General features: G+C 46.0%; 10 protein-coding genes across 10 annotated transcripts; 7 read left to right on the forward strand and 3 right to left on the reverse strand.

Moving 5' to 3' along the window:
* Positions 1 to 410: 410 nt before the first annotated feature.
* Positions 411 to 2,672, reverse strand: N7478_013116 (putative protein kinase; the record flags this gene model as incomplete). Its single annotated transcript, XM_056929326.1, has 1 exon — positions 411 to 2,672. The coding sequence occupies one exon, from the start codon at positions 2,670 to 2,672 to the stop codon at positions 411 to 413; it is 2,262 nt and encodes a 753-aa protein (XP_056772688.1).
* A 715-nt stretch (positions 2,673 to 3,387) lies between these two features.
* N7478_013117 (uncharacterized protein) lies at positions 3,388 to 4,432 on the forward strand (the record flags this gene model as incomplete). The annotated part of the gene is made up of 4 exons (XM_056929327.1): positions 3,388 to 3,547; positions 3,835 to 4,067; positions 4,174 to 4,248; positions 4,325 to 4,432. 4 exons carry the CDS (start codon positions 3,388 to 3,390, stop codon positions 4,430 to 4,432), a joined length of 576 nt encoding a protein of 191 aa, XP_056772689.1.
* A 965-nt stretch (positions 4,433 to 5,397) lies between these two features.
* N7478_013118 (DNA-directed DNA polymerase delta POL3) lies at positions 5,398 to 8,833 on the forward strand (the record flags this gene model as incomplete). The annotated part of the gene is made up of 3 exons (XM_056929328.1): positions 5,398 to 5,793; positions 5,856 to 8,038; positions 8,095 to 8,833. The coding sequence occupies 3 exons, from the start codon at positions 5,398 to 5,400 to the stop codon at positions 8,831 to 8,833; spliced, it is 3,318 nt and encodes a 1,105-aa protein (XP_056772690.1).
* Positions 8,834 to 9,491: 658 nt separating this feature from the next.
* N7478_013119 (uncharacterized protein) lies at positions 9,492 to 10,297 on the forward strand (the record flags this gene model as incomplete). The annotated part of the gene is made up of 3 exons (XM_056929329.1): positions 9,492 to 9,611; positions 9,673 to 9,679; positions 9,813 to 10,297. 3 exons carry the CDS (start codon positions 9,492 to 9,494, stop codon positions 10,295 to 10,297), a joined length of 612 nt encoding a protein of 203 aa, XP_056772691.1.
* A 1,276-nt stretch (positions 10,298 to 11,573) lies between these two features.
* Positions 11,574 to 12,110, forward strand: N7478_013120 (uncharacterized protein; the record flags this gene model as incomplete). Its single annotated transcript, XM_056929330.1, has 3 exons — positions 11,574 to 11,708; positions 11,815 to 11,876; positions 12,047 to 12,110. The coding sequence occupies 3 exons, from the start codon at positions 11,574 to 11,576 to the stop codon at positions 12,108 to 12,110; spliced, it is 261 nt and encodes an 86-aa protein (XP_056772692.1).
* Positions 12,111 to 12,702: 592 nt separating this feature from the next.
* Positions 12,703 to 14,304, reverse strand: N7478_013121 (putative C2H2 finger domain protein; the record flags this gene model as incomplete). Its single annotated transcript, XM_056929331.1, has 3 exons — positions 12,703 to 12,946; positions 13,066 to 13,877; positions 14,008 to 14,304. The coding sequence occupies 3 exons, from the start codon at positions 14,302 to 14,304 to the stop codon at positions 12,703 to 12,705; spliced, it is 1,353 nt and encodes a 450-aa protein (XP_056772693.1).
* A 292-nt stretch (positions 14,305 to 14,596) lies between these two features.
* On the reverse strand, positions 14,597 to 15,227 carry cyn1 (putative cyanate hydratase; the record flags this gene model as incomplete). Its single annotated transcript, XM_056929332.1, has 2 exons — positions 14,597 to 15,145; positions 15,207 to 15,227. The coding sequence occupies 2 exons, from the start codon at positions 15,225 to 15,227 to the stop codon at positions 14,597 to 14,599; spliced, it is 570 nt and encodes a 189-aa protein (XP_056772694.1).
* Positions 15,228 to 16,232: 1,005 nt separating this feature from the next.
* On the forward strand, positions 16,233 to 20,284 carry pld2 (putative phospholipase D (PLD); the record flags this gene model as incomplete). The annotated part of the gene is made up of 4 exons (XM_056929333.1): positions 16,233 to 16,463; positions 16,535 to 16,904; positions 16,957 to 19,541; positions 19,598 to 20,284. 4 exons carry the CDS (start codon positions 16,233 to 16,235, stop codon positions 20,282 to 20,284), a joined length of 3,873 nt encoding a protein of 1,290 aa, XP_056772695.1.
* Positions 20,285 to 22,350: 2,066 nt separating this feature from the next.
* Positions 22,351 to 24,071, forward strand: N7478_013124 (ankyrin repeat domain-containing protein; the record flags this gene model as incomplete). The annotated part of the gene is made up of 2 exons (XM_056929334.1): positions 22,351 to 23,916; positions 24,060 to 24,071. The coding sequence occupies 2 exons, from the start codon at positions 22,351 to 22,353 to the stop codon at positions 24,069 to 24,071; spliced, it is 1,578 nt and encodes a 525-aa protein (XP_056772696.1).
* A 935-nt stretch (positions 24,072 to 25,006) lies between these two features.
* On the forward strand, positions 25,007 to 26,108 carry N7478_013125 (sterol desaturase family protein; the record flags this gene model as incomplete). Its single annotated transcript, XM_056929335.1, has 3 exons — positions 25,007 to 25,233; positions 25,310 to 25,815; positions 25,891 to 26,108. 3 exons carry the CDS (start codon positions 25,007 to 25,009, stop codon positions 26,106 to 26,108), a joined length of 951 nt encoding a protein of 316 aa, XP_056772697.1.
* Between the last annotated feature and the right edge of the window lie 61 nt (positions 26,109 to 26,169).

Raw genomic sequence — 26,169 nt, forward strand, 5'->3', positions numbered from 1 at the left:
GTTACTATCTAGGTGAAATTGTGAACTTATGGATTGTGACATATGAGTTTTGGTTTTTAGAAGAAGTTACTCGTGGTGTTTTTTCATTTTAATGCGGGGAGATGGGAGCTTGTGACGCATGGTCGAGATCTTTACTAGACCGAGGCCCGAGTAGATGTGGCAGATCTATGCCTAATATGGAACATTTATGCACTTGGACATAACTTGTTTAAGCTTTGTTAGTTACTATCCAACCATGAAAGGGAAATAGAAATTGTAATATGAGTTGATTCTTTAAATGTTTTGTAGTAGTTCAAATTTCCACCTCTACATGGTCTAATGAAATATCGAATGATGGTAGAGGAGATTCTTTATTGTATAGACAGGTTGTTTTTCTAGCCGCTCCTTTGTACGACATGACCACTGTCCGATTATATCTTCTTAACAGCTTTGTAGATCAAGCGTAAATGTTCTCTGACGTCTTCACAGTTCCATCGGAGCTGGGATCGACGCTCCAACATGCCATTGATACAAATCACCAAGGCATCAGCCACGCTTTCCCCAGTATCCAACCGTGTCTCGCCATGATCGATCTTCTTAGCAAAATCTCGCGGAAGAGAGACTGACCCACGAGTCAGTTCATTCAAGACTAGCTGGCGCTCCATTTTGGTATTGAGCTGATAAACGACCTCGAAGAGGATGACGCCGAGAGCATAAACATCCAGTTTCTCATTGATCTTGTAATCATCAAAATAATCAGTGTCTCCCTCTGGTGAAGAGTTCGTAGTCGGTGGTCGATAAAACTCAGTGCCTACAACACGCTGAATCTTGGGCCCCTCGAGGAATGGAGTCATCGCGCCATCTGGTGAGTTTTCATTGAGATGTGAAATGTCGGCTACTAGGCCGAAGTCTCCGATTCGAGGACGACAGTAGTGAGCAACAGGTTTTGGATCTGTTTCCACGGTACAAGATGTGCAATTGTCTTTAGCATAATTTTCAGGGGAGCAAAGAAATATGTTGGCAGGTTTCAAATCCCGGTGAACAATTCCTTTTGAGTGGAGATATTCTACGCCTGAAAGAATGTCGAGAACAAGGCGTAAAGATGGCATTAAGTGGAAACAGTGGCGCCTGGAGGGAGATCCGGCAGCATCGCTGCTCCTTTCTGTTGACTGTGCGTTCAGGTAAGAATTGAGAGAGATGGGGTGAAGTGACATCTGGATATGGAGTATGACGGCTGGTGGTTGATTCTGGGATCCATAGTGACGCTGTAACATTTTTGAACGATCCTGACTCAATCCATCTGTGAAGATATCGTCGGTCTCTCCAAAGGTAGAAGTCTGTCCATGGGAGTGGTTGTTAAAATTTCGAGGTATGGACTCTATGTCATCTTCGTCCTCCAACTCGACGGTTGAGCTTTTTCTTGTGTGGCGGGAAGATGTTGTCGTATGGCTATCTAGACGTTCGATTCTGTCGCGGAAGCCATGTTCATCTGGAATAGAGCTTGTGTGTGAACTCATATTGGAATTTTCGGAGTTCTCAAAAACAATTCCCATACTTGGTTCATTGCTCGCGCCATATCTGGGCATATGAAGGTGAGAACTCTCGTATCTCGCTTGTGGTTTTGGCTTCAAAGGTGCGTGATTCGCGACATGTGCCTGTTCGACCCACGCGCCATAATAACGAACAATATTCGTATGTTCGAGGCGAGCAAGTGTCCGGATCTCTTTCATGATGGATTCCAATTGGTTTTGGCCGCCATATTGTAGCTGGTCAAGTCGCCGTTGGCTGAGAGGGATTTTTTTGACCGCGTAATCTTGACCATCGATGTGATTCTTGACCTGGTATACCTCTCCGAATGACCCGCGGCCCAGGATTTTTAGTTCACTAAATTCAACAGAATAACGAGACATATGATTGTATGATGGTCCAGCAGGGGCATTGAATAGAGGTACGCTGACTGGAGAACTTCCAAACAGAGGTATTGAAGAGTTTGAAAGATTTCTTGGAATGCTCGGAACTCCTCCAAGGACACCGATGCTTTCAATGGGTGGAAGCTGTGCACCATCTTCCTCCCTTCGCCAGAATTGACTGTTGAGTTCATTCGCTCCGTGTTGAGTTTGTGGCAGTCTAGACACCAAAGCTAGCTGATCGCCAGCTTCGATAGGTGACCGCACAGGCGATTGATTCAAGTCGATGTTCTCCAGGGCAGAGAGACCAAGTAAATCAAGGTTATCACGATAGCTCTGTCTTGTAGCACCGAGTTCTTCTTTATCAATCCCCTCTGGCATCACACCATGCGATGCTAAGAATTGAGACTTGTATTTATAAAGCTGTTTCCCAAGGTACTGTACCTCGGGGCTGTGACGGGTAAAATTTCGACTAGAGCCTGGCTGGGCGTTTAGAATATCGGCGGCTCGAGTCTGGCAGTAGAATTCGAGTAATGCAGCGGTCATGACATTTGCATGTCCTTCTATGTTGGTGTCTAATGCATCCTGAGACACTGTCGATACATCTTCAAGCGAAGTCGATGCATCCCATTGATCAGAGTCAAGTTGATTGCTTGTATGATCAGATGATTTAGCCCTCGCTGGCTTCACTTCATGACTGGAGGAGTTTCCAGCTTCTGATTCTGGTTCTGGTTCTGATTCTGATTCCGATGAGGAGATCTCTCCGGCTGGTCTGAACATGGACATTTTGATGCTGGCTGTAAATGAGACAAATCTGGGATCACGGGTGCATGTGTGCCATTAAACTGTTGGCTGACAAGGGAAATAAGCGACTGTAGAGCCGCACTCCCTAAAGTTCAAAATATTGCAATCCACGAAGCACTAATCTCTTCGTCAGTCCGAAAGCATATGTATGTAACTTTGTCAGAGTATGCGGGAAATAAAGATTTCGATCAGATTGGGGGTGATAGTGAGTTGACCCTTTCACAATAAGATGCCACGTTGATATTTCCTTGCCAATGGAGTTGCAAATAGAGCATGTTTTGGTTCCGGGTACAGCGATGACGGACTCAGACTTCCATCAGATTCTAACTGTCTCTGGAAGGGCGTGTCATGCGGACAATGTGTTGTTACCCACTTTTCCCAATATGCAGCAACTAAAACCCTGGTGTAATGCAATTCCTCAGCCCCGCTCACAACCCATAAATATCATCTGGTAAACCATATCATTACACAAGACGTCGCGAAGGCATCCCCAAAGTGTCCCGCTGATGCTATGAATAGATGAGTCATCATTGGGATGGTCCCGCCTCGATCACCGCCTCGATCACCGCCAACCATTTTTGGATGATTAGCCGCTATCCCGTATGTGGAATGTTTATCAGCGATCAGCTGGAGTTGTAGTATATCCAGGTAATACAAAGTGTTCAACTGGGCGAAAGACACATATAGCGACCTAGATATGACCATCAATTCTTGTCAGATTTGGTTGAAGATCAACAAATCGAGAAGTGAACTGATACGTTCTAGCGGGTATCGGGCGCCCATCCGAGCTTTCCCCCGCACCGGGAAACGGGAGACGGGAGATGTAGACCGTGTTTTGGAGATCTCACAGAATTTTAGTATGATATGACTATACATTCAATGTTCCCCTCACTAGGATTATTCATGCCCCCCCATCAAAGGTCAATTTCGCCAGATTGGCACTGCATCACCGGAAACGAAGCCGGGTTTCCTGCCATGTTTCATTATATTAACCAGAAGGATGGCCCATCTCTACATATCTCTAAGAACTGATTTTTTGTAAAACAATACTTAAAATCATCAAAAGTAAGCCTGAGATCATTGAAACTACCCATATCCCTGGCGCATAAAGTGAATATACTGACTTTGGGGTATCTCTGCACAGTGTCAGGTAATCTCGTCCCTCTCACCATCATTAAAGGCGCTGGCCATGAGTTCATCCCCCTGCCTAATGGGGAGAACGCAACTACGGCCGACTTCCATTCTATTCGTACCAAGACCGAGTCCCCTGCGCACTTTACCTCTGGTTTCTATAAAATTGAGGCTGGGCCCCAACGACCTGCGCATTACACCTTCGAGGAAACCAAGTATGTCCTCAATGGGCAAATCGATATTCTGGTATGATTATCTATCGACAGAGATTCTGTTTTGGTCTCAGATTTTCATTTTGAGACTAATATTCATATCCATGAGAACTCAATGGCAGCTAATCACTTCGTAATAGGATGAAGCGACTGGTATTACCCACCATTTAGTTCCAGGTGACTTTGCCTTCTTCCATGTTGGATCCAAGGTCAAGGTTAGTCAGATTCTTTTATCTCTTGCATAGGACCCTCGGGCGTGACAAGCAGTCATTAATGCGTAATTATATTTAGTTCTCGACTAAGTTCGAGGGTCTCGCTTTCTACGCCGTCACTCGACCCGTGCGAACTCCTCACCCCAATTTGCTAGGCCGAGAGGAAGACAGCAAGGCCAAGCTATAAACAAGGGATTGGGACCAAAAGAACGAACTACTTCTAGATGCCCAAAAAATAAAAATAATGCAGTATAAAGTCTATCTTTGTTTAACTAAATCATGCTTTCCATCTTATCATCATCTTCAAAACTAACCAGTTAAGTAAGTACGAAGATATTCACGCACGAGTCGAGACAGTGTTATCGCAAGAAAATGAATAGATTGAATTTTGCATCTCGCGTAAAAGCCCATATCGGTCGTTGATTAGTGGTTTTCGTATCCGATAATCGGAATGCATCTGATATGATAGATTTGATCAAAGCATTCAAAATTAATTCGGAGTAATTGCTTGTCTAAATGCTCATTCAAGCTAACAGCAGGACGTTATATGCAGTGAATTTTGTGTGTGAACATAATGTCAGAGCCAGAGCCTTGAGATCCAGCCGCTACAAAAAAGAGAAAAACAAAAACAAAACAAAAAACCTCCCGGGATTTGGAGGTCGCAGTACGCCAGAAAGATTCAAGTTGTGAAAGTGATTTGAGGAATTGCAGTAGAAGTAGCATTGACGGGATGAAATCTATAACGAAATTGGCGTCTTTCGCCACTGTTCTTTAAGAACCCGATCTGACAAATTAAAGAGATACAGATCTTACTCTGGAGGAGCAAAAATTACGAGAGTAGCTCAGGTCTTTTGAACTCTGTAAAGCGAGGCGCATCTACACTATGCAGTGCAGCCTCGGGCTGCAAAGCGGGTCCATTATCTTATCGCCATGTGACTCGTCACGCCCGAGTCACGCCAGAGCAACGCCAATGCGCGTTGAGTAGCACGCGAAACAACCAGTCGGAGTGCGACGCGAGACCATCGGGACTTTGACGCGAAATCACCTACACTGCGACGCGTTTTGACAGGTCATAACGTAAAGCCTAGCAGATTGTCAACAGGAGACGTTCATCCCATCCCACTTGACTTTTGACCTCGCGCTTCTCTCATTATGCCTGAAGCTATTATGCCCCAGAAACGGGTGTTAGCGGACACGACCAATAATGCCCGCAACGGCGCCACATCTCCTACGGCGTTAAAAAAGCGAAAACTGGAAGATGGAAATCCAAACAACCTTAAAGTTCCACCTAAACCCTTTCAAAGAAAAGGGTTCGGTGCCAGTCAACCACAAAAGAGTCGATTCGAAACAGAAGTCCTAGAGAAATTGTCACAGGATATCGGGGAATTGAAGGAAAATAACGCGGAGAAGGACCAGCAATGGGAACGCCCACCTCTCCCACAATGGGATCCCATGGAGGAGAATATCTGCTTCCAGCAAATTGATGCAGAGGAAGGGAGATTGAATACTGGAGAGACTATGGCTGTCCGGCTCTTTGGTGTCACAGAGGTAAAATTCTCCCAGCAAGGATTTATTACCATGGTCCATAATATCTAACATGTATGAGACAGGCTGGTCAATCAGTTTTACTTCACGTCACGGGCTTCAAGCACTATCTCTACATACCCGCTCCTATCGGTTTCACACCAGAAGACTGCGGTCCATACAGGGCTTTCTTGGACATGAAACTCGGACTAGCCATGGGTGCCATTGAGTCTGTCGGCGTTCATTTACGAGAAAATATCTATGGCTTCCAAGGAAACGAAAAGAGCTGGTATTTGAAAATTACAGTGAGCGATCCGAAATTCATTGCCCAAGTCCGCCGTCAGTTGGAAACCGGGGCGTCACACTTGAACTATAAAGGCTTGTGGGGAAACCTGGACGGGGGATTGAAAACTTTCGACAACATTCAATATTTGCTGAGATTCATGATTGATACCGGGCTATCTGGAATGGCTTGGGTGGAGGCGAAAGCAGGAAAATATAAACTAATAGCAAACCACGACAAACAATCCACCTGTCAACTTGAAGCTATCGTCGACTACCGCGACATGATCGCCCACCCTCCAAATGGCGAATGGGCAAAGATGGCTCCACTTCGAGTCCTATCTTTTGATATCGAGTGTGCTGGTCGACAGGGTATCTTCCCTGAGCCGAACATTGACCCTGTGATTCAAATCGCCAACGTCGTTACTCGATATGGTGAAGACAAGCCTTTTATTCGAAATGTTTTTTGTCTGAATGAGACCAGTTTGATTATCAACACCCAGGTATTACAGTTCACAAAAGAGAGCGATCTACTAATGGAGTGGCGGAACTTCATTGAAAAGGTTGATCCGGATGTTATCATTGGATACAACATTGCAAACTTTGATTTCCCTTATCTTCTGGACCGTGCAAAGCACCTTAAATGCACAGGTTTTCCATACTGGACACGTCTCAAAAAGACTCAAACCGAAGCCAAAGAATCAAATTTCTCTAGCAAGCAAATGGGTAACCGCGAAACCAAAGCAACCAATACGAATGGTCGAATTCAGCTGGATTTACTGCAGTTAGTTCAGAGAGACCATCAGCTGCGAAGTTACACCCTAAACTCTGTCTCTTATGAATTCCTGAGGGAGCAAAAGGAAGATGTCCATCACACCATGATCACAGAACTCTTCAATGGAACACCCGACTCTCGACGACGATTAGCAGTCTACTGTTTAAAAGATGCCTATTTACCACAGCGACTAATGGACAAGCTCATGTGCTTGGTAAACTACACGGAAATGGCAAGAGTTACGGGTGTTCCATTCAATTATCTCCTTTCTCGCGGTCAGCAGGTCAAGTTCATCAGTCAGCTATTCCGCAAAGCCCTTGAACAAGATCTTGTTATTCCGAACTCAAAACCCCAAGATGAGCAAGATTATGAGGGTGCGACAGTTATCGAGCCGAAGCGAGGCTACTATGGTGTGCCTGTTGCCACACTCGATTTCGCGTCCCTATATCCCTCTATCATTCAAGCACACAATCTTTGCTATACCACCCTTCTGAACAAGACCATTGTCGAAAAAATGAATTACAAGAAAGATGACGATTACATTGTGACTCCGAACGGAGATATGTTCTGTACTGAAAAGATCCGGAAGGGCCTTCTAACACAAATTCTCGAAGAGTTGTTGGGTGCACGAAAGCGCGCAAAGAAGGAACTTGCCACTGAAACGGATCCCTTCAAGCAAGCTGTGCTGAACGGTCGACAGCTTGCCTTGAAAGTCAGCGCGAACAGTGTCTATGGTTTGACTGGAGCTACTGTCGGAAAGCTTCCGTGTCTTCCCATTGCCAGTAGTACAACCAGTTACGGCCGTCAGATGATTGAGAAAACCAAGAAAGAGGTGGAAGAAAAGTACACGATTGCTAATGGGTACTCCCATGACGCCGAGGTCATTTATGGTGATACTGATTCTGTAATGGTCAAATTCGGAGTCACTGAGCTCGCCGATGCCATGAAGCTTGGTGAAGAGGCTGCGGATTATGTTTCCGCAAAATTCATCAAACCCATCAAACTAGAATTCGAAAAGGTGTACTTTCCTTATCTTCTGATCAACAAGAAGCGATATGCTGGTCTTTACTGGACGAATACAGTGAAGCACGACAAGATGGACACCAAGGGAATCGAGACAGTGCGACGTGACAACTGTTTACTTGTGCAAAATGTTATTGAAACGGTGTTGAACAAAATTCTCATCGAGCGAAACATTGACGCTGCGCAAGAGTAAGTGATGACCGAATGTGTTTTTTGTTTGAGGTATGACGCTAACAATGCCGCAGATATGTCAGATCGACTATCTCGGACCTCCTCCAGAACAAGGTCGATTTGTCGAAGCTTGTTATTACTAAGGCATATGCGCAAAAAGAGTACACTGCCAAGCAAGCGCATGTTGAACTTGCCAAGCGTATGGCCAAGCGTGATGCCGGTTCGGCTCCTGCCCTTGGTGACCGTGTGGCTTATGTCATGATTCGTGGTGCTGCGAACTCCAAAAACTACGAACGCGCAGAGGATCCTCTCTTCGTCCTCGAGCACAACGTTCCAATCGATACCAAATATTACCTCGAAAATCAGCTGACAAACCCCCTTCATCGTATTTTCGAGCCCATTCTGGGTGAAAAGAAGGCCAACCAGCTTCTCAATGGCGATCATACCCGATCAATCTCTGTCGCTGCACCTAGTGTGGGTGGTCTGATGAAGTTTACGAAGAGAACACAAACCTGCATGGGTTGCAAAAAGCCACTTTCGAGCAAAGATAATGAGGCCGGTGCCGTGTGCTTGGATTGTCGCCCTCGTTTGGGCGAACTTTACGGCAAATCTCTGGAGAGAGCTTCTGATCTCGAAATTCGCTTCGGGCGTCTATGGACCCAGTGTCAGCGATGTCAAGGCAGTCTGCATTGTGAAGTTATTTGCTCTTCGCGAGATTGTCCTATTTTCTACATGCGTATGAAGGCCAAGAAAGATGCCGAGGATTCGCATAAAGAATTGGCTCGATTTGACAAGGATGCTGCATTCTGGTGATTCTCGAATTCTACTGTATGATCATTATGGGTTTGCAGCGGCGTCAGGGTGTTGGGTCTCGTTCTTCTATTGTTCGGCGTTAAGGACCCAGTGGAATGAATGTACTGATAATCATAGTCGAAACAATTTGCATTTAACACCATGTACACAATTTCCTTTAAGCTAACTGCTAGTCTAATTACTTGATCTTGTAAATGTAAAAAACTTTTTTCAATGTTGAATTTTGGGTAATGGCCTATCGTTCCAGCAGCTGTAGTCTCTCACAGCGATCTGCGGCTTCCAGATTGGGAAATTCTTGGCGCGGAGAAGCTCTTGTCTCCGCCGATCCCTGCACAATCTCCGACTTCCTCGTCCCTTCTGACAATCGACAATGAAACCACCCAGTTTTTCCACCATGGATACCACCGGGGATCATAATAGGAGCAATGGACCTGCAGGTTCCCGTGGTCCTTCCAATTCATCCCATATCCCATGGGCAGAGGTATGTCGTCATGACCCCGTTTGCTGTGTCAAACGAAAACAAATGTCACAGAGCAAATAGAAAGAGCATTTCATGTGGACTTGCTGCCTGTTTCCGACTTTCTGACAAATGGGCTGACCTCCACATTCCCTCAAGATATTTTCCCGACATGAAAACGTTCTTTCGTCCCATCTGGAAATGCTAGACGAAGTGAAGAATCACCTCTCCTCAGACGATGAGGCCGTACGGGCTGTGTCTACAATGGTCAACAAGACAGTCCAGGCGATGAATCAGTTCAAAATGGTCCGAAAACATATGGTATGTTTGGTCTCTACCTGAGACAATGTGAAGGAACTCATAGCTGACTTATGCGTTTCAGTTGAACAGTACGTTTTACCATAACAAACAAAAATCCAAGCCCCACTGTCTCGCAGCACACGATGCACATATACACCATTCAAGCTACACTCCCGGTATTTGAGAGCGAAGAAATGTCCCTAATATTTGCACTCATGACAGCTAAATCCTCCGACTGCCCCTCCACATCTAAAACTAATGGGCCCGGTACCCCGTCCTCCCCACCCAGCGACAAAGAACCCACGACTCGCCGCAAACGATCTCGCACTGAAAAAGACACTACTGTTGTGGATTCCCAATGGCAGCCATCTCCAATTGTGCTCGATGACCCCCGAGCCTCGAAGCGTAAGCGGGATACACAAAGCACCCCACATCCAGATTACTCGCAACCTTTATACCACGAGGCCCCCGAATCTCACGAAACAGAAGACATATCGGAGGAGGTCCAGCGACGACTACGAATCAAAGAAGAGCGGCGTCGCAAAAAAGAAGTTCCTCAGTCGGCAAAACGGAAACGAGAGAGCATGTCGCCTGGGTCGTCTCGACGTCGGAAGAAGCTGGCAAAGGTGGGCAATGAACCAAATGAGGGCCAGGCAGGGTTTGGAGCTGAAAGCGGTCGAATGAGAAAGGCGAAGAAGATGCGGTGACAAACTACGCTTGGGATGGACAGAAGGATGAGGGTATCTCAGTCCGTGGATCTCTAGAGATCACTTCATGAGCCCTCGTCTCGCGCCCACAGACACGAGACGACTCTCAAATTCTAAGCGGGACAGCTCCATCCTATTCACTCGTTCTGATGGCTTTTCGAATCCTCGGGTGTCTTGTATAGAGAGATTATTATTCTTATGACCCCACGCGTGCAGACTATACTACCGATTTTAGCCTTTGGTCATTATCACGGCGTAACGCCGGTTTCTCGGCGCTTGTGATTTTGTAAATACTATATGGATTACTCCAACTGCTGAGATACTTTCGGCAAACGTGACACATGCGTCCACCAGTCTGAGCGATTGAACATGCCAAGGTTCTCTAACAGATGCATGGCAGGCGAAAATAATGCTTCTCCCGACTTTTCGCGAATCTACATACAAGAAAAGAAGAAACCTGGCCTGGAGCACAGTCTCCTCGAGGTCTCATGCAGCCACAGTTGGCGCCTGCAAGAATAAATGGACGTATTATGGAGACGCTGAGCCACGACTAAAAATATCGAGTTTGAACAAATGACGATCTCTTGTTAAAGCTTAACCACGGCAGAGTGGGGCAACGTGGATCTCGGCGGTTTCATTTTCTTACTCTATACATAATACAGTGTATACTATGTACATGGAGCAAGGTTCCAACTTAAAGGTTGTACATCTATTAATATGAAGGCATCAAATATTCTGCTCTGACAGTTGATGCAAGCGTCAGGGACAACTAGTCAAAAGGTACCTGGGGCATTTGTTCAAAACGCTAAACCCTTTTCATTCCCAGTTAATCGAAGTACCTTGCTCTGATGCAATCTACCAAGATGAACGTGGCAAAGGGCGTTGATCGACAAAGTGGAGGTATAACAGCCACTCAGAAGCATCAACTTAGATTACGCACTTGTCCATTACGACGCCAGGACCTCCCACTTAACCCATTTAGGCCATGGATTGTATCACCCAGGGTTTATGATGAGGTAGGTGGATACGTACACTCTCTATTGTAGTGTTATTGCCTATAGGTCTATTCCAAGGTTATTTCAATAATAGAGCTGGAGGTCTACACGGCTACATAATAGATACAGGGTTATCCATATCCATTCATATAAGAGCTTGAAACCCCCTCACCACACTTTCCTTTCTGCCTATCTCTCTTCCCTTCTCTTCCCTTCTATCTCTCTCCACGCCCAATACTGCTTTTTAAGTTCCTCCACACATCCCAAACTCACTCGCAAAAATGTTCAACCTCTCTTGGTTCTCTTCTAAGAAGGAGGCTTCCCCCACCTGGGACTCCGCCACAGCTACTGTTCAAAACCAGCAGCCCACTAGCCCTGATGCTCCCTCAACTGAGCGCGTCGTCACCGAACAGCCCGTACGTATTATGCGCTACTCTTAGCCGAAAGAAATTCAACCTCGGCACTGATCCCATTCATCTATACTTTTTCCTACCTCGCCAAACACATACTAACAGTTACTAGAACTCGCAGGACAATATGGTGAAGCTCCGTGGCGGTGGTGCAGGCGACGTCTGCTGTGGGCTGTAAGTATCTCTCACGCCTAACAGGCACAAACCCACTCCTCTTTAAAGAATGGGCCCAGGAACTAGGATCAAAGTCAGAAAACAGAGAAGGTCACTAACTGTTTTAGCTTATAGTTGCGCTGGTCTTCTCTGCTTCGAATGCTGTGAGGACTGCTGCTAAGCAGCTCTAGTCATTCCACGATCACGACGAAATGCAATGCGACGAAGTTCCCAAGCACCTATCTCTCGTTTTGAATCGAGCTGCGTGTCTTGGATTGAGGATACTGGTCGCGTGACTTGGGTTCTTTTTATCTTCGATGTTGATTTACTTTGATTTGATTTTCCCGAGCGTTGAGCAGTCTTAAAGATTTAGGACTGGTTTTGTGGAGTCGGGCCCGATGGACGAATACCCTTTCAAGTTTTAGTTGAGATAACTTCATGCAATTATTTCTTTTTACCTTATGTCTTCATTATGGAACCTTTGAGTAGCTACCCAGTTCACACTATCCTCATTCTAAGGAGATGATACTGATAGTGATGTGGGTTGAATGACTCTGAAGCATCCCGATTTATGAGACTGTACTTGACTGAGAAGAAAAAGAAAAAAGGAAAAGAAACATGATGAAATCCACAAATAGATTTAAGGAATGTGTCAACGATCAAAATCAAAACTCAACATCAAAATCTAGGATTCCCCATGCGCACCCGATCAATCTATCCACCAACAGAAACGGTTCAAATCCATAAACCGAAAAAGCACCTAGAAGCAAATTCCCACTTTCTAAGAATATGAATCTTGAAAGGAAAGAAATTCTGCAAGAGAAGAGTCCATTCAAATACCCTCTCGCTACTTGGCACCATGCAACTGCAACATTGGCTCAACAATCATCCCAGCATCTTGTAGCTGACGGACAATAATTCGATCTCCCCCATCTGGCAACTCCCCTCGAATCTGAACCAACCCCCCAGTAACATCGCCCATAATACGAGCAAAGTCCTTCGTATCTCGGATCCTGCAGCGGCTGCGTACCTGTTCCATATGCGCAACCAGTGCAGCGGTGGAAGAGAAAACTTTACCGCATTCCGGGCATCTGTTCATAAAGATTAGCTTCGGAATACTTAAAGTTCCGATAAATTAAACTGCATGGAGAAGGGAAAGAGAATAAAGAACTGAACCAGTATGAACCGTGGAGGAAGAAAGAAAACTCACTGTGTCACTGTAATCCACCGCTTCTCCATAGCAACATGGTACTCAAATTCCGCTACGTTGACAGTACCCCATCCACAGGCACAGACAAACTCACCCCTATTCGCATCGAAGAACATATTCGATTCCCACCCGGGTAATCTATCGCGAAGTAATTCCGAAATGGGCATCAGAGGGACACCAAAGTTACCTTGACCATCTGACTGGGTTCCACTGGGTAGAGGATCCTCTGTGGCCTCCTCGTATGAAACCAGCTCATTTGGCTCGGAAGGAAATACCGCATCGGGGTTAACAGGACACCCTTCTTCATCTAATTTCAGTGCTTGAAGGAGGATTTCGTCAAGGGTAAGATGTCTCATGTTTTGAGACGCGATTCGCAAAGGCTGCGGGCTTGAGGGTTTTTTTGAAGCTTCAAATCGTCTTCCTTTTCCTTTTCCCTTTTCATTTTGCTTTTTACCTGTTGTGGTTGATGGTGTCTTTTTGGTGTTCACTGGTGAGCCCTCGGAGTCAGAGGAGAACTCGATTAAAGGAGGGTCGTCATCGGGCTCTTTTGCTGGAATAGGCTGATCGATAGCACCTGCAGGGACGGCGACTGTGTTCTTTGAGAGAGGATCGAAGGATCCTGTCATTGGGCCCTCCATTGCTAGCTGGTGGAGACCACTGTGTACCTGTTCTCGGCGGTGTTGTTCGAGCAGCATGCGCGAAATGCGAATCTCAGGACAGTCATTGCATTCGATGTGTTTTATGAGGGTTGAGGCTGCTTTAAAGAATCTTCCACATCCAGTACATTCGATTTCTTGTTCTGGCCGGTGATTCTAATGGGATGTCATGTTAGTTTCGATTTAGTGGGTATAGGAGATGGCGAATTCATTTAAAGATATCAATTGCATGCATATTACTACTATGGAGAGGGATAACGATAACGTGGCAACAGATCAAACTTACAGATCGAATGTGAACATCTCGACCTCCGCGACTGCGAAAGTCGAGACTGCATATGGGACAAGCATGGTGTTTGGGACTGGAGAGCTTATGAAGGAAAAGCTCAGCACGAGTGGCAAAGTCCGTTTTGCATTGGAAGCAGTAAGGATGGGTTGGTTCTGACTGCTTGTGTTCGCGCAGTGCTTCTTGTGTGTAGAAGAGACGCGGGCATTGTTCGTATGGGCATTCTATGGTTGGAGGGCCTTTTCTTTCGGGGGGACCGGCGTTTTGGGGAGGATTTGGCGTTCTTTCAGCTTCCATTTTGACTTGCGGGGTTATTAATGGAGAAGGAATGGGATAAGTTCAAGATTAAGTTCATGTGGTGGTAGAAAGGGAGAAGGATTAAGGAAGAAGGGAGATGACTGCGTCTTCGTGAATGAGAGATGCGATAGTCGGATGACAGCTGGGTAGGCAGCCTCAGGATAATAGATTTAGAAGAACGGAGAAAAATCAAAGAAATTACAATTTAGCAATGAATAAATACTTAAAGCCACTTAAAATACTGCCGGTGCCTATACCGATACCAACAGGCATATCGGAGATATCCCATTGATCAGAAGCGGGAGAAGGGCAACCTGCCGCGTTGGAAGAATGTCAGAATATGAATACCTTCAAGTTCCAAGTTCCAATATTTCAACATGAGAAATGCTACGTACCATTTCCCTCGAAGAGTAATAACAGCCCAATTATTGCCATCTGCATCCGTTTCCTTCTCCACCTTCGTCGAAAAGGCAATGGCACTCATGATTCCATCACCAAACTTCTCATTCAGCACCGCCTTATACGCATACCCATAGTTTTGCACAATTTCATACAGCCTATAGATCAAGGGCTCCTTCGGAGGCATTTCAACTGTTCGACCACGATCTGGGAATCCACCAAGCTCCTGTGTCAGGAGATCATGGTCGAGGCCTAATATCTCCGAGAGCTTGCTGATATCTTCGGGAGATGCTCTTGCTTGCCCATAGAAGATAGCGGCAGCTGCGACTTCATTCCGCCCAAGGTGTTCGCCGATTTGCTCAAAGGTTAGTTTTTTGTCCGATTTGAAAGCGAATAGGGTTTCTGAAATGCGTGGATGACTAGGTTGGTCCAGGTATGATGGCTGGCAGGGTCAGTATACAACTGGTGGTTTGAGGCCAAGGTAGATAGATTTCTATACATACATTCAGATTGGCCGCCGACATTTTGCATATATATTGGCGTTTGTTGATGAAAATATTTGGAAAGGAAGAAGAAAAAGCTACGAAGAGGATCAAGTTGTCGAGGTTCTTATCTGCGGGGTTTCAGCCATGAAGCATCATTAGATCATGCAATGCGGGGATCCGTCCTTGTACAGCTCGGCAAGGGTGCATGTCCCACGAAACATGGAGATTCTGGATATTTTACATATTTATCAACTCAGAGCGATATATCTAGCTCTGAGAGTTCGGAAACTTGATGTTTATTCCCATTATGGAGTACTGTAGCTATGACCATAGGCCCACGGGTACATCCATGAACACATGGAGGAATAGGGATATTTTGCCTAGACGGTCAGCGCACCCAGGTACTACTGTTCCAAGGCTGAGACCATAATTTGAAATCTCTTGAGAACGATGAGTATTCAAGAATAAGGATGATAACAAGGTCAGCGGGGTGATACCGCCCCCAAAGTGACTTCATGTATACAGAAATCGCCCCCAACAGTGGGATCCCACATAATGATGGTGAATCATCTGGAGAATTGATAAGAGCTTAGAAGTTATCAAATCGGATACCATATTAAAGCTCAATCCTCAAATACTAATTAAATGTACAATTCTCGGATAATATGATCAAGCGCGGGGCAGATCATGATGTCGATCCCCTCACGCTCCACATTGCATTGCGGCCGTAATACATGTAAGCGGTACACATGCAGCCAATGACGCCAACACCTGCATGGATCCTCACTAAGGTACTCCGAACTGGCTTGTCTCATAGGGAAAACCGAATTCCTTCCCAATAGTGGGAATCTATTCGTTCATTTCATCGTTCCGCTCTAGGATACGTGTTACGAAAAAACACAGCCACGTCTCCATCGTGGCTGGGCAGCGGGGCATCGGAGCTTCATAAAACACTCCCCACCCCATGCACCCCAGGCACCTCAGTTTTAATTTTCTTTTTCCCTTTGGCTCATTCTTCCCTTTTACACATTTTATACTTTCGTAATGTCGCAGCAAAATGATGACCTAGCCTACGGCGGCTATTATGAATCGTCGCGAGGATCTGGCGACAACTCGAGGGGACTTGGTGGCACCTTTAAGAAGCTTCGCGACAATTACAAGACTCACTCAAGCTCGTCGCAACCCTCGGGTCAGCCCGGCCAGTCCGGCCAGCCCTATAATCAGCCCTACAACCAATCCTCCAACCCACCTTCCAACCAGCAAGGCCCTCCAGGTGTATGACCACACCCATTTACTCTGATCGCATTTGATTATACCACTAACCTCTTTGGTGTTTTGTCGTTTAGCAAAATTACCAAGGCCAGAATCAGTCCTCTCAGTATGGGTACAGCAGCCAGAGCCCCAATCCTCAGTATCAACAGCAGCCTCACCAAGGACAAGGTCGCAAGGAAGATAAACTTTCCGGCTTCCTGAACAAGATCCAGGGTACTGTGACCGAATATGGTTCTGAGTGGGCCACGAAAATCGGCACTACCATCGATCCACAGGCATATGCGCAGTATGGCCACAACAAACCCACCACAGAGCATCGATTCGACAGTTTTGCGCCCCCTCGGGAACACAACGACGCGAAATGGTATGTCGATGGTTGCAGCTACTTTTATGCCGTATCCAAGGCCCTAGAGAATGCACGGGAATCTATTTGGATCTTGGATTGTAAGTTTCCAAACGTTTCGGTCTATGGGGTTCCGTATCTAACCGGGAACAGGGTGGCTCTCCCCTGAACTATATCTGAGACGACCACCCTCCAAGAACGAGAACTACCGTTTAGATCGCATGCTTCAAGCGGCAGCCCAGCGCGGCGTCCGCGTTAACATCATTGTTTACAAGGAGGTTACTCAAGCATTGACTCTGTCTTCTTCTCATACTAAGCAAGCCTTGGAGGCTTTGCATCCCAATATCGCCGTTTTTCGACACCCCGATCATCTTCCTAATGGACATGAAGTGGCATCTGAGATCGAGAGCGCTTTCCAGCATTTGTCGCTAAACTCCAGCACCCTGGCCAGAATGAACAAAGACAACCTCAAGGGCGTTTATGGCGCAACAGACGAGATGATCCTCTACTGGGCTCACCATGAAAAGCTCTGTCTGATTGATGGCCGGATTGCCTTTATGGGTGGTCTGGACCTTTGCTTCGGTCGTTGGGATACCCACCAACATGCTATTGCTGATGTGCACCCCGAGGACTTAAATGAGACTGTCTTCCCAGGTCAAGATTATAACAACTCTCGGGTTCTCGATTTCCACAACGTTGCTCAATGGGAGAGCAACCAATTAGACCGAAGAGTCTCATCTCGCATGGGATGGTCAGATATCTCTCTCAGTCTCCACGGTCCTGTCGTGGAAGATCTTCGCAGACACTTTGTCGAGCGATGGAACTTCATCTACGATGCGAAGTATCAGACCAAGAACAACTCGCGATACGCAAGACTGGCATTGTATGGTCGACCAAACTCTTCCACGGGCCCGCAGGGTGGCCCACAACAGCAAAACCTGTATCCATCTGGACAATCTAGCCCTCAGACCCAACAGCCTGGCCAACAGAATACATCTTCCCAGGCTGGAGGTGCAGCCTCTACTCAAAGCCAGCAGCCTTCATGGCAGACCGGTCCAACTCACTCATCTACTGGCCTGTCTTCTGTCAGCCCGCAGCAGTCCCAGACCTACCCCCCTCCCCCCGGTCAGGCTTCAACCCAAAGTCAACAGAGTAGCACACCCTCTTGGCAAACTGGGGCTGCTGTATCCTCTGCAGCTGTAGGCCAGGCTTCTACCGGTACACAGCCTCAATACCACCACCAGCAGCCCCAACAGGCGCAGACTCCATCTCATCAGAGCTATCAGCCAACTGATTACCCACCACCACCTGGCCAAAGCACAGACCAAAGCCAATACCAACAAAGCTCCGCACCATCTTGGCAGTCTGGAAAGACAGATTATTCTTCTCAGCCAGTCTCTCGCCCTCAATCCAACTCGCAAGACCCTCCTCCCGCATACACTAGCGGGGTTCCGGAGCAGGCTCATGGAGTACACCAGTATTCTTACACTGGAGACTCATTCCCCCCTCCCCCTCCTGGAGCTCCACCCACCCAGTCGCCCGGTAACACTCCTCACCCTGCTCAACAGCAGGCGCAAGGACACGGATCTTACTACCCGCCACCGGGAGGCAATGTGTCCGAGTTACCAGCCCAGAACTCTGAAAACTATTCCCCTCAAAGTCAATCCCAGGGTCACAGCCAGGCGCCCTACTACCCACAATCTTCAACGCAGTCTCCGAGCTACCAGAGCCAGCCACAAGACCAACACTCTTACTACCCCCCTCCTCCGTCCCAGGAGACCCATTCCGCTACCCGTGGAATTGGCGGCGGTCACCAATACGAAGGGGAGCGTGGATTTGTGCCCAAGCGATTCGAAGACAAGTTCAGTCAATACGTCAATCCACTTCGTGGACAGCTTGCTGGACAGATTCATCAGTACCAGGACCGCCTTTCCACCTATGGCCAACCTCAAACCCAAACCCAAGGCCACATGTCGTGCCAAATTGTGCGCAGTTGTGCCAAGTGGAGCAATGGTAGTCCCGTGGAACACTCTATTGCAAATGCTTACGCTGCTGTTATTAAGAACAGTCTGCATTTTGTCTACATCGAAAATCAGTTTTTCATCACAGCAACTGGGGATCATCAAGGTCCAGTGAAGAACACCATCGGAGCCGCAATTGTGGAGCGTATTCTTCGCGCCGCCCGCGCCGGTGAGAAATTCAAGATCATTGTAGTCATTCCATCTGTACCTTGCTTCGCAGGCGATCTCCACGATGATGAAACTCTCGGCACTCGAGCTATCATGGAATTCCAGTACAACTCCATCAACCGTGGTGGCAACAGTATTATGGAATTGATCGCTAAGGAGGGTTACAACCCAATGGAGTACATCCGATTCTACAACCTTCGAAACTACGATCGAATCAACAATGGAAACATTATGGCCACAGCTGAGCAACAAAGTGGTGTCAACTACGGTGCTGCTAGTCATCAGTATGAGCAGCAGGCTGCCGCGCCCGTCAATCCTGGCCAGCCGGCTACTACACGAAGCGCTTTCGACCCCACTGCTCCATTTGAGCAATACCAACACGCTGCACAGAAGGCGCCCGCGGATCAGACAGCTGGTGCTCGACGCTGGGATAGTGTTAGTTCATGCTACATGCTGGGCGGTGAGGATATCCGCAACGTGCCATGGAATGGTCACCCAGAAGCAGAGATTGATGCATTCGTGAGCGAAGAACTTTATGTTCACTCCAAGGTATGTTGATAAACTCCATGGTTATTTTGAAAATTTCACTGACAGTAGAATAATAGGTTATGGTTGCCGACGACCGCATTGTTATTTGCGGATCAGCCAACTTGAACGACCGCTCCCAATTGGGAGATCATGACTCTGAGATTGCGGTTATTATTGAGGACTTTACTCCAGTTCAGTCCACTATGAACGGCAAGCCCTGGACTGCCAGTCGCTTTGCCTCGTCTCTTCGCCGAGAGCTGATGCGCAAGCATCTCGGTCTGTTGCCACCACAAGATTACCAGCGCCCAGATGCAAGCTTCGAGCCCGTTGGCGTCCCCATTCAGTTCGACTTTGACTGCCCTGAGAGTAAGATTGTTGCGGATCCCCTCTCAGACGCGATGCAGAGCTTGTGGAATTCTCGTGCCCGGAACAACACCGAGGTCTTCCGCAAGGTATTCCATGCTGTGCCCGATGACAATATTCGTAACTGGGCCACATACAAGGAGTTCTACGAGTATTACTTCCATGATGCTGATAGGGAGGCCGAGGGCAGAGAAGGATTTGGCAGACCTGCCCGATACCAGTGGGGCCATGTTGTGCGGGATGATTTCCCCCCTGGTCCGGATGGAGTGAAGCAGGTCAAGGAGCTACTGAGCTCGGTTAAGGGAACTTTGGTGGAGATGCCTTTGATGTTCCTTGGTGAGGAGGATATTGCAAAGACTGGATTGACTCTGAACGAGTTGACCGAGCCGATTTACACTTGAAGTCGATGAGATGAAGGTGTGATGTTGACATGACTCTATGACTACTATTTGCGAGATCTGTACTTTTCCTCTAAATTGAAACCGCGATTTTACGTTCAACCTATCATTTTCCTTTCCTGCAATAGACATAGACAAACATACCCACGTTCTAAACTCAGGACTTGAAATTGTGCATAATCACCGCCAAGACCGATCGCTAGCATTGTTCTTGTGGGGAACAATACTAAGTAAATTCGGCCCTAGATTCTTTGTTTTCCTTCCTCCACTCACTATCACTGCCTAATGATATGACTAGATTGCCTCCATCAAATTGATTAATTTTAGTCTCTTAATATTGTTCTTGTCAAACATTTATCTTATCGAACGCTCCCTTTCAGCCACCTACCGCCACCTCCCCCGGAAAGAAAGAACATGTCAACACCGCTATACGCCTCAATCCTCATGACAAGATTGTTGTACCCACAACAATATTTATGCAGTCAAAGCAAGTCGACCTGACGTTCTTTTAAGCTCTTTCTCACAAAGCCAAATGGCGCCCTACCGCCTAATCCCAAGGCTGTCAATCTCAATTGACGATTCAAGAACAATATCAACGCGGAGGACTCGGTAGCACGAACAATACTAAAGAGAAAAACCCCGATACGAACAACAATATCAAGCTTTCCCCACGTGGATCACCAGACTACATTATCCCTGGCACTCGAATCCAGTCTAGATAGCACAGAAGTATATCGGACTCTCTAGTCAGCTACATGGAGATTTGTATAAGTATCTGCTGAATTCCCGCCTCATCTCGACTTTCTTCTCATCATCCGCTTCAATCTCTCACTCCAATCCACTTCGATCTTCAATCCAATCTTTCGCTTTTCAAGCAACCAATCCAACAAGATGTCTCCCGTTCAGATCCGCAACTCTGCCATTGTTAAGGGTAAGCATCTTCTCCTTCACAATACATACATCAATTCAAATCTCAATCTCAATCATCTCATACTAATATTCATTTCTCTAGCCTCTCCCGGTGGTGGCTGCGTTATCATGTAAATTCTTTACATGAACGCCCTCCCATTCCGCCATCCCACACAACACCCTTGACCTGACCTGTCAGATCGTGGATGGAAAGAAACGCACAACATAATACATAATACATTCGCGCAAAAAACAATAACAGCATCAACCGACAAAAAAAAATCTTCAACATGACCAGTTCTTTCGTTTTGTTATCAGTCCAGTTCATTCTTTTCCGGTGGAATTATTTCTACTTCTTACGCCTATACTTTCTATCTCGGTGCTTCTTTTCCTTGACGTCTCGGATATCTGTCATTGGATGTCTCTGTTGAGACTGTTGAGGATGCTCAGAATAGTGCAGTGGTGGAAAGATGTGTCGGTGCTACCAAGTGCATCTTCTACTTCTACTGATTTTTGTGGACGCGAGTAAAAGGGGATGACCATTGAAAATGGTGTGCAATGGTGATTTCGTTTCTGTAGCTGGAGGGGGATTTTGTTAAAAACAAAAAAAAACGGTCGATGGGTACTTTACTGGTTTTTGTGAATGTGCGAGTGTCATGGTTTCTTTTCTGTTGTGGGATGGTTTTGTTTGGGATTTTCAAGTTTCTACAGTATTTCTTTAGTTACTTATTCTGGTCATGAGTGTCAGAAATACAACTATTGCCACCAAGAAAAAGCTTTTTACTTCGTAGTTTGCCTATATTACTGGATTTTATTTTAGTCTGCTTAGGAGATATTGGTTTTGCAGAATACTTGTTATGTGATACATAGTTGTTAGCTGCCTTGATTAGATTTGAGTCCGTGTGGAGATGGACCTAAACCCCCTTTAACTACGGGGCTGTTCGTCTTATGATCACACTAAGGCCGACATTGACGAATTAAACACCGCTGAACTTTCATCTACCCGACATATCGACTCTCGATGGATTCTTTATCTCGGATCTCCACCTGTTCTCTCCGTCTACTTAGTTCTCCACTCAAGTTCCCCGCCATCTGCAAAGTCCAGCGATCACCCCTAGCGCGAAGCTATATGCTGTAAATCTTTCCACATGCTTCTCACTATGCCTTTCTCGGCTCTTCCCACCGAATTAGTTCTGGCAGTTATCAAGTGCATTCGATCAGAAGCTGACGTCGCTCACTTCGGACAAACATGTCGCAATCTTTACGGGTTGGTCATGCCGGAACTGTATCGCCAAAGTTACCAAGACCATGAGGCAGATACCTTGTATTGGGCAGCGGAGCATGGTTACAGTCGGGTCGTGCAGCTTTTCCTGGAGGCAAATACCCATCTAGGATTGGAGTCTTTATCACCATATATGAACCGTGCGCTTTCACTTTCGGCACAGCACGGACAGACAAGTGTTGCGAACACCATATTGCTCATGGAAGGAGTCGATCCAGATAACAGGGACACATCAAGCCTTCGAACACCATTGTCATACGCTTCACAACGGGCATGCTCCAATATCGTGAAATCATTATTTGAAACAAATCTTGTCGATCCAAATTCAAAAGACAAAGTCTTTGGTCAGTCGCCACTCATATGGGCAGTACAAGGCCTATCCAGTGATATGCAATCTTCGGACAATAATTGCTTCGCTGTCATCATGTTATTACTTGAAAATGGTGCCCATATCGAATTTCTCGACTATGGTTATCGCAGTGCTCTATTCTGGGCCACTGCGAAGGGAACTGGCTCGATTGCCTTGGTTCGTTTGCTTCTCCAAAATGGCGCAAGACCAGATGGTTATGTAAGTGAGGAACAGCGTGCAATGGTGAAATCAAATTGGCGACTCGGCTTGAAGGAGCGTGGCAAACATCTGGATTCGATGACAGGATGCCGACTTCCAATGTCTCTGGCGGCATGGAATGGGAATGATGATTTCATAAAAATCCTTCTTGAATACAACGCAAAGATAGATTGTACTAAAATCTCAGGTTTGATTCTTAATCAGCACCCCCTCGTGTGCGCTGCGACGAAAGGTCATCTATCGAGTGCTCGCCTGCTCATGGAGCGAGGAGCATGTCCCGAGATAGCTGGAAATCCTCTCCGTTGTGCAGCAAAGTATGGCCATGCAGAGATGGTCCAGCTCTTGTTAGATGAGATGATACATCACTATTCCCAAATCACAGTTGGAGACGGAGGGGATGAGAAGTTTGAAAGAGGTGGGTGTCTACTAAACCCAAAAACGCATAACCCCAGCAAGTCGGCCATGTTGGCCCTACCGGATGGTATAAAGTCTGGAAGTGTACGGGTTGTGAGGTCTCTTCTTACTGTTCCGGAATTCGATATCAATCATCAATATGTAAAGGACCTATTGATGATTGCAGTGAAGTGTCAACCACGAAATATTGAGATTATCAAAGCTCTTCTAGCCGTCGATGGTATTGAGAAGCAAATCAATGAGTCTCAGGACTTCGAAGGGAATAAGGTGCTCACCTGGGCTTATCAAAATGGGTGTGATAACGAAATTATCCAATTGTTGGAAGATAAGGGGGCACAAGGAGCAAGTGAGCCTTGCAGATATCAAGTGGAACGTCCACAAGATGGACAACATGATGCACCGCTACTGAGGAATGATGGCTCTCGACTTCGTGCGTTCGACTCTTGGGCATTTCAGAATAGAGTGAGTAGATCAGTTGACAGCTGATGTTCTTGGCCTCGGCCTCGCGTTGTCCCTTCTCGTTGTATATAGTCTTCTTTATTTCCTTAGAAAGAATAATAATTAATATCCCTTTCAAATTTGTTTTAGTATGAACTTCCTTACAGTATATGGCTTAGATGCTTGTAGTAGTCCCGTATGTTCGAAATAAAATATACTTATAAAGAATTAACGGTGAGAATTAGCCCAATTTAACATTTTTATTGTGTAAAAGTATAGAGGGATTTATCTTTACCCAACCCAGTCAACCCATTGTAATTCTTTCCTTCTTCTTCTTCTTCTTCTTCTTCTTTCTTTTTGCTGCGTTTCTTTAAGGTTTAATTTTCTCAGCTGTTGGCAGGTCTTTATGATGTGCGATTCAACATCATCGCGATTATCTTGATTCGGTCAATTCATGAACGGTTGGGTTTGAATTAACACTTTTCAAATTACCCACTGCAGTCTTCTCCCAAGGATAAAATGCATGCTTAATTCGAAGTTAGCGTAACATACTATATTTCGTTCTGTGGACGAATCTCCTTTCCAAGGTTATCATTGTTCAAATATCGATGATTAGGGGCCGGTTAGTATTGTCGGGATCTTTTTTTAAATTTGAACGATTGAAATATTATATTTCTCACCACATGAAGTATTGATTTGGTACTGCAGACTGTAGACGTCAATTAACTAGTCTCGATGGAGAAATATTAACCCCGAAGAATAAGTGTATGCAAGGAACAGCGCCATTGGGTTAAAATCCCGGAGAAAAGAAAAGGGGTAAAATATTCAACAATAAGGTTAGCTGACTCCGGGAACCGGTTTACCGTTGAGTGGCGCGACAGAGAAGAAAAAAATAAGTGGGTAATCGCCATGTAGGTATTCCCCGTGGTAGGTGATCTCCGTGGTGGGTTGATCGCGATTAGTGGGCCCATGTAGGGATTCTCCATAGTACTGAGAACAAAGTAGGGATTCCCCGACAAGAACACTTATAAAGGGTTATCTCCACAGGAGACATCCTTTTAGTATTTCCAGACTCGAACATCTAGAATTCAGATCAATTATTGACTCATTCAAGATGGATGTTATACTGGATATCCTGGATACTTTCGTCTTTGATAAATGTTATGCATCTCTCTTGCCAGATCCTACATTCGCGAATACAACTGCATTCGAGCTCAGTTCCCCTGTGAATCAACATGTTTCACTATACTATCCTCTCCAAGCATCGCAATGGGCCTATGCAAGCGTCTGGAAACGAGATGATATTATTCGACAATTCATCTCGTTCTTCTTCATTGCATTGTAAGCAACCAACCTACAATATCCACCTTTCCAATCCTAGCTTTAATAGACCTGACTAACTAAAACCAACCTATAGAATCTTCGCCTGGGCTCTATACCTACTAGGTAGTCTAATCCTCTACCACACAATATTCGACAAAAGAATGATGTCCCACCCGCGCTTCCTCCAAAATCAAATCAGTCAAGAAATCATGCAAGGCGTCACCTCCATCCCCGTAATCTCTCTCCTAACAGCGCCATTCTTCGTCGCCGAGATACGAGGCTTTTCAAAACTATACGATTTTTCCTCTCAATCTCCTTTCTGGGGCTACTCACTCCTCCAATATCCGCTTTTCATCCTATTCACAGATAGCGGTATCTACTGGATCCATCGTGGACTGCACCATCCACTTGTGTATAGATGGTGTCACAAGCCACATCATAAATGGGTTGTTCCTACTCCATTTGCTAGTTATGCATTTCATCCTCTGGATGGGTGGGCACAAAGCTTGCCGTATCATGTTTTCCCGCTCATTTTCCCGCTGCAGAAGTGTGCTTATTTGGGATTATTTATGTTTGTTACGTTGTGGACTGTTTTGATTCGTAAGTCGTCTCGGGCTATGGCCTATACGCCAGTGGGCTTTCGACTGTTTTCGTTTTCTAACTGGCTTTTCTTAGATGATGCGGAGTATTTGTCTACCTCGAAGTTTATCAATGGTGCTGCGTGCCATACCATGCACCATCTTTATTTCAATTACAATTATGGGCAGTATATTACGTTGTGGGATCGGCTTGGTGGTACATACCGCACACCAGAGGAGGATGCGTTTAAGAAGAAGCAAAATGCGGAACGGGATGCACTGGCAAGTGCCTCAGTTGTAAAGAAGGGTAATTAGCTGAGGATACTGCTGATGAATTGTACATATTTATTTATTTATTCATTTAATATTTAATATC

The sequence above is a fragment of the Penicillium angulare genome (genome assembly GCF_028827245.1).
Source record: "Penicillium angulare strain IBT 27051 chromosome Unknown utg000012l_segment0_segment0, whole genome shotgun sequence".
NCBI lineage: Eukaryota > Fungi > Ascomycota > Eurotiomycetes > Eurotiales > Aspergillaceae > Penicillium > Penicillium angulare.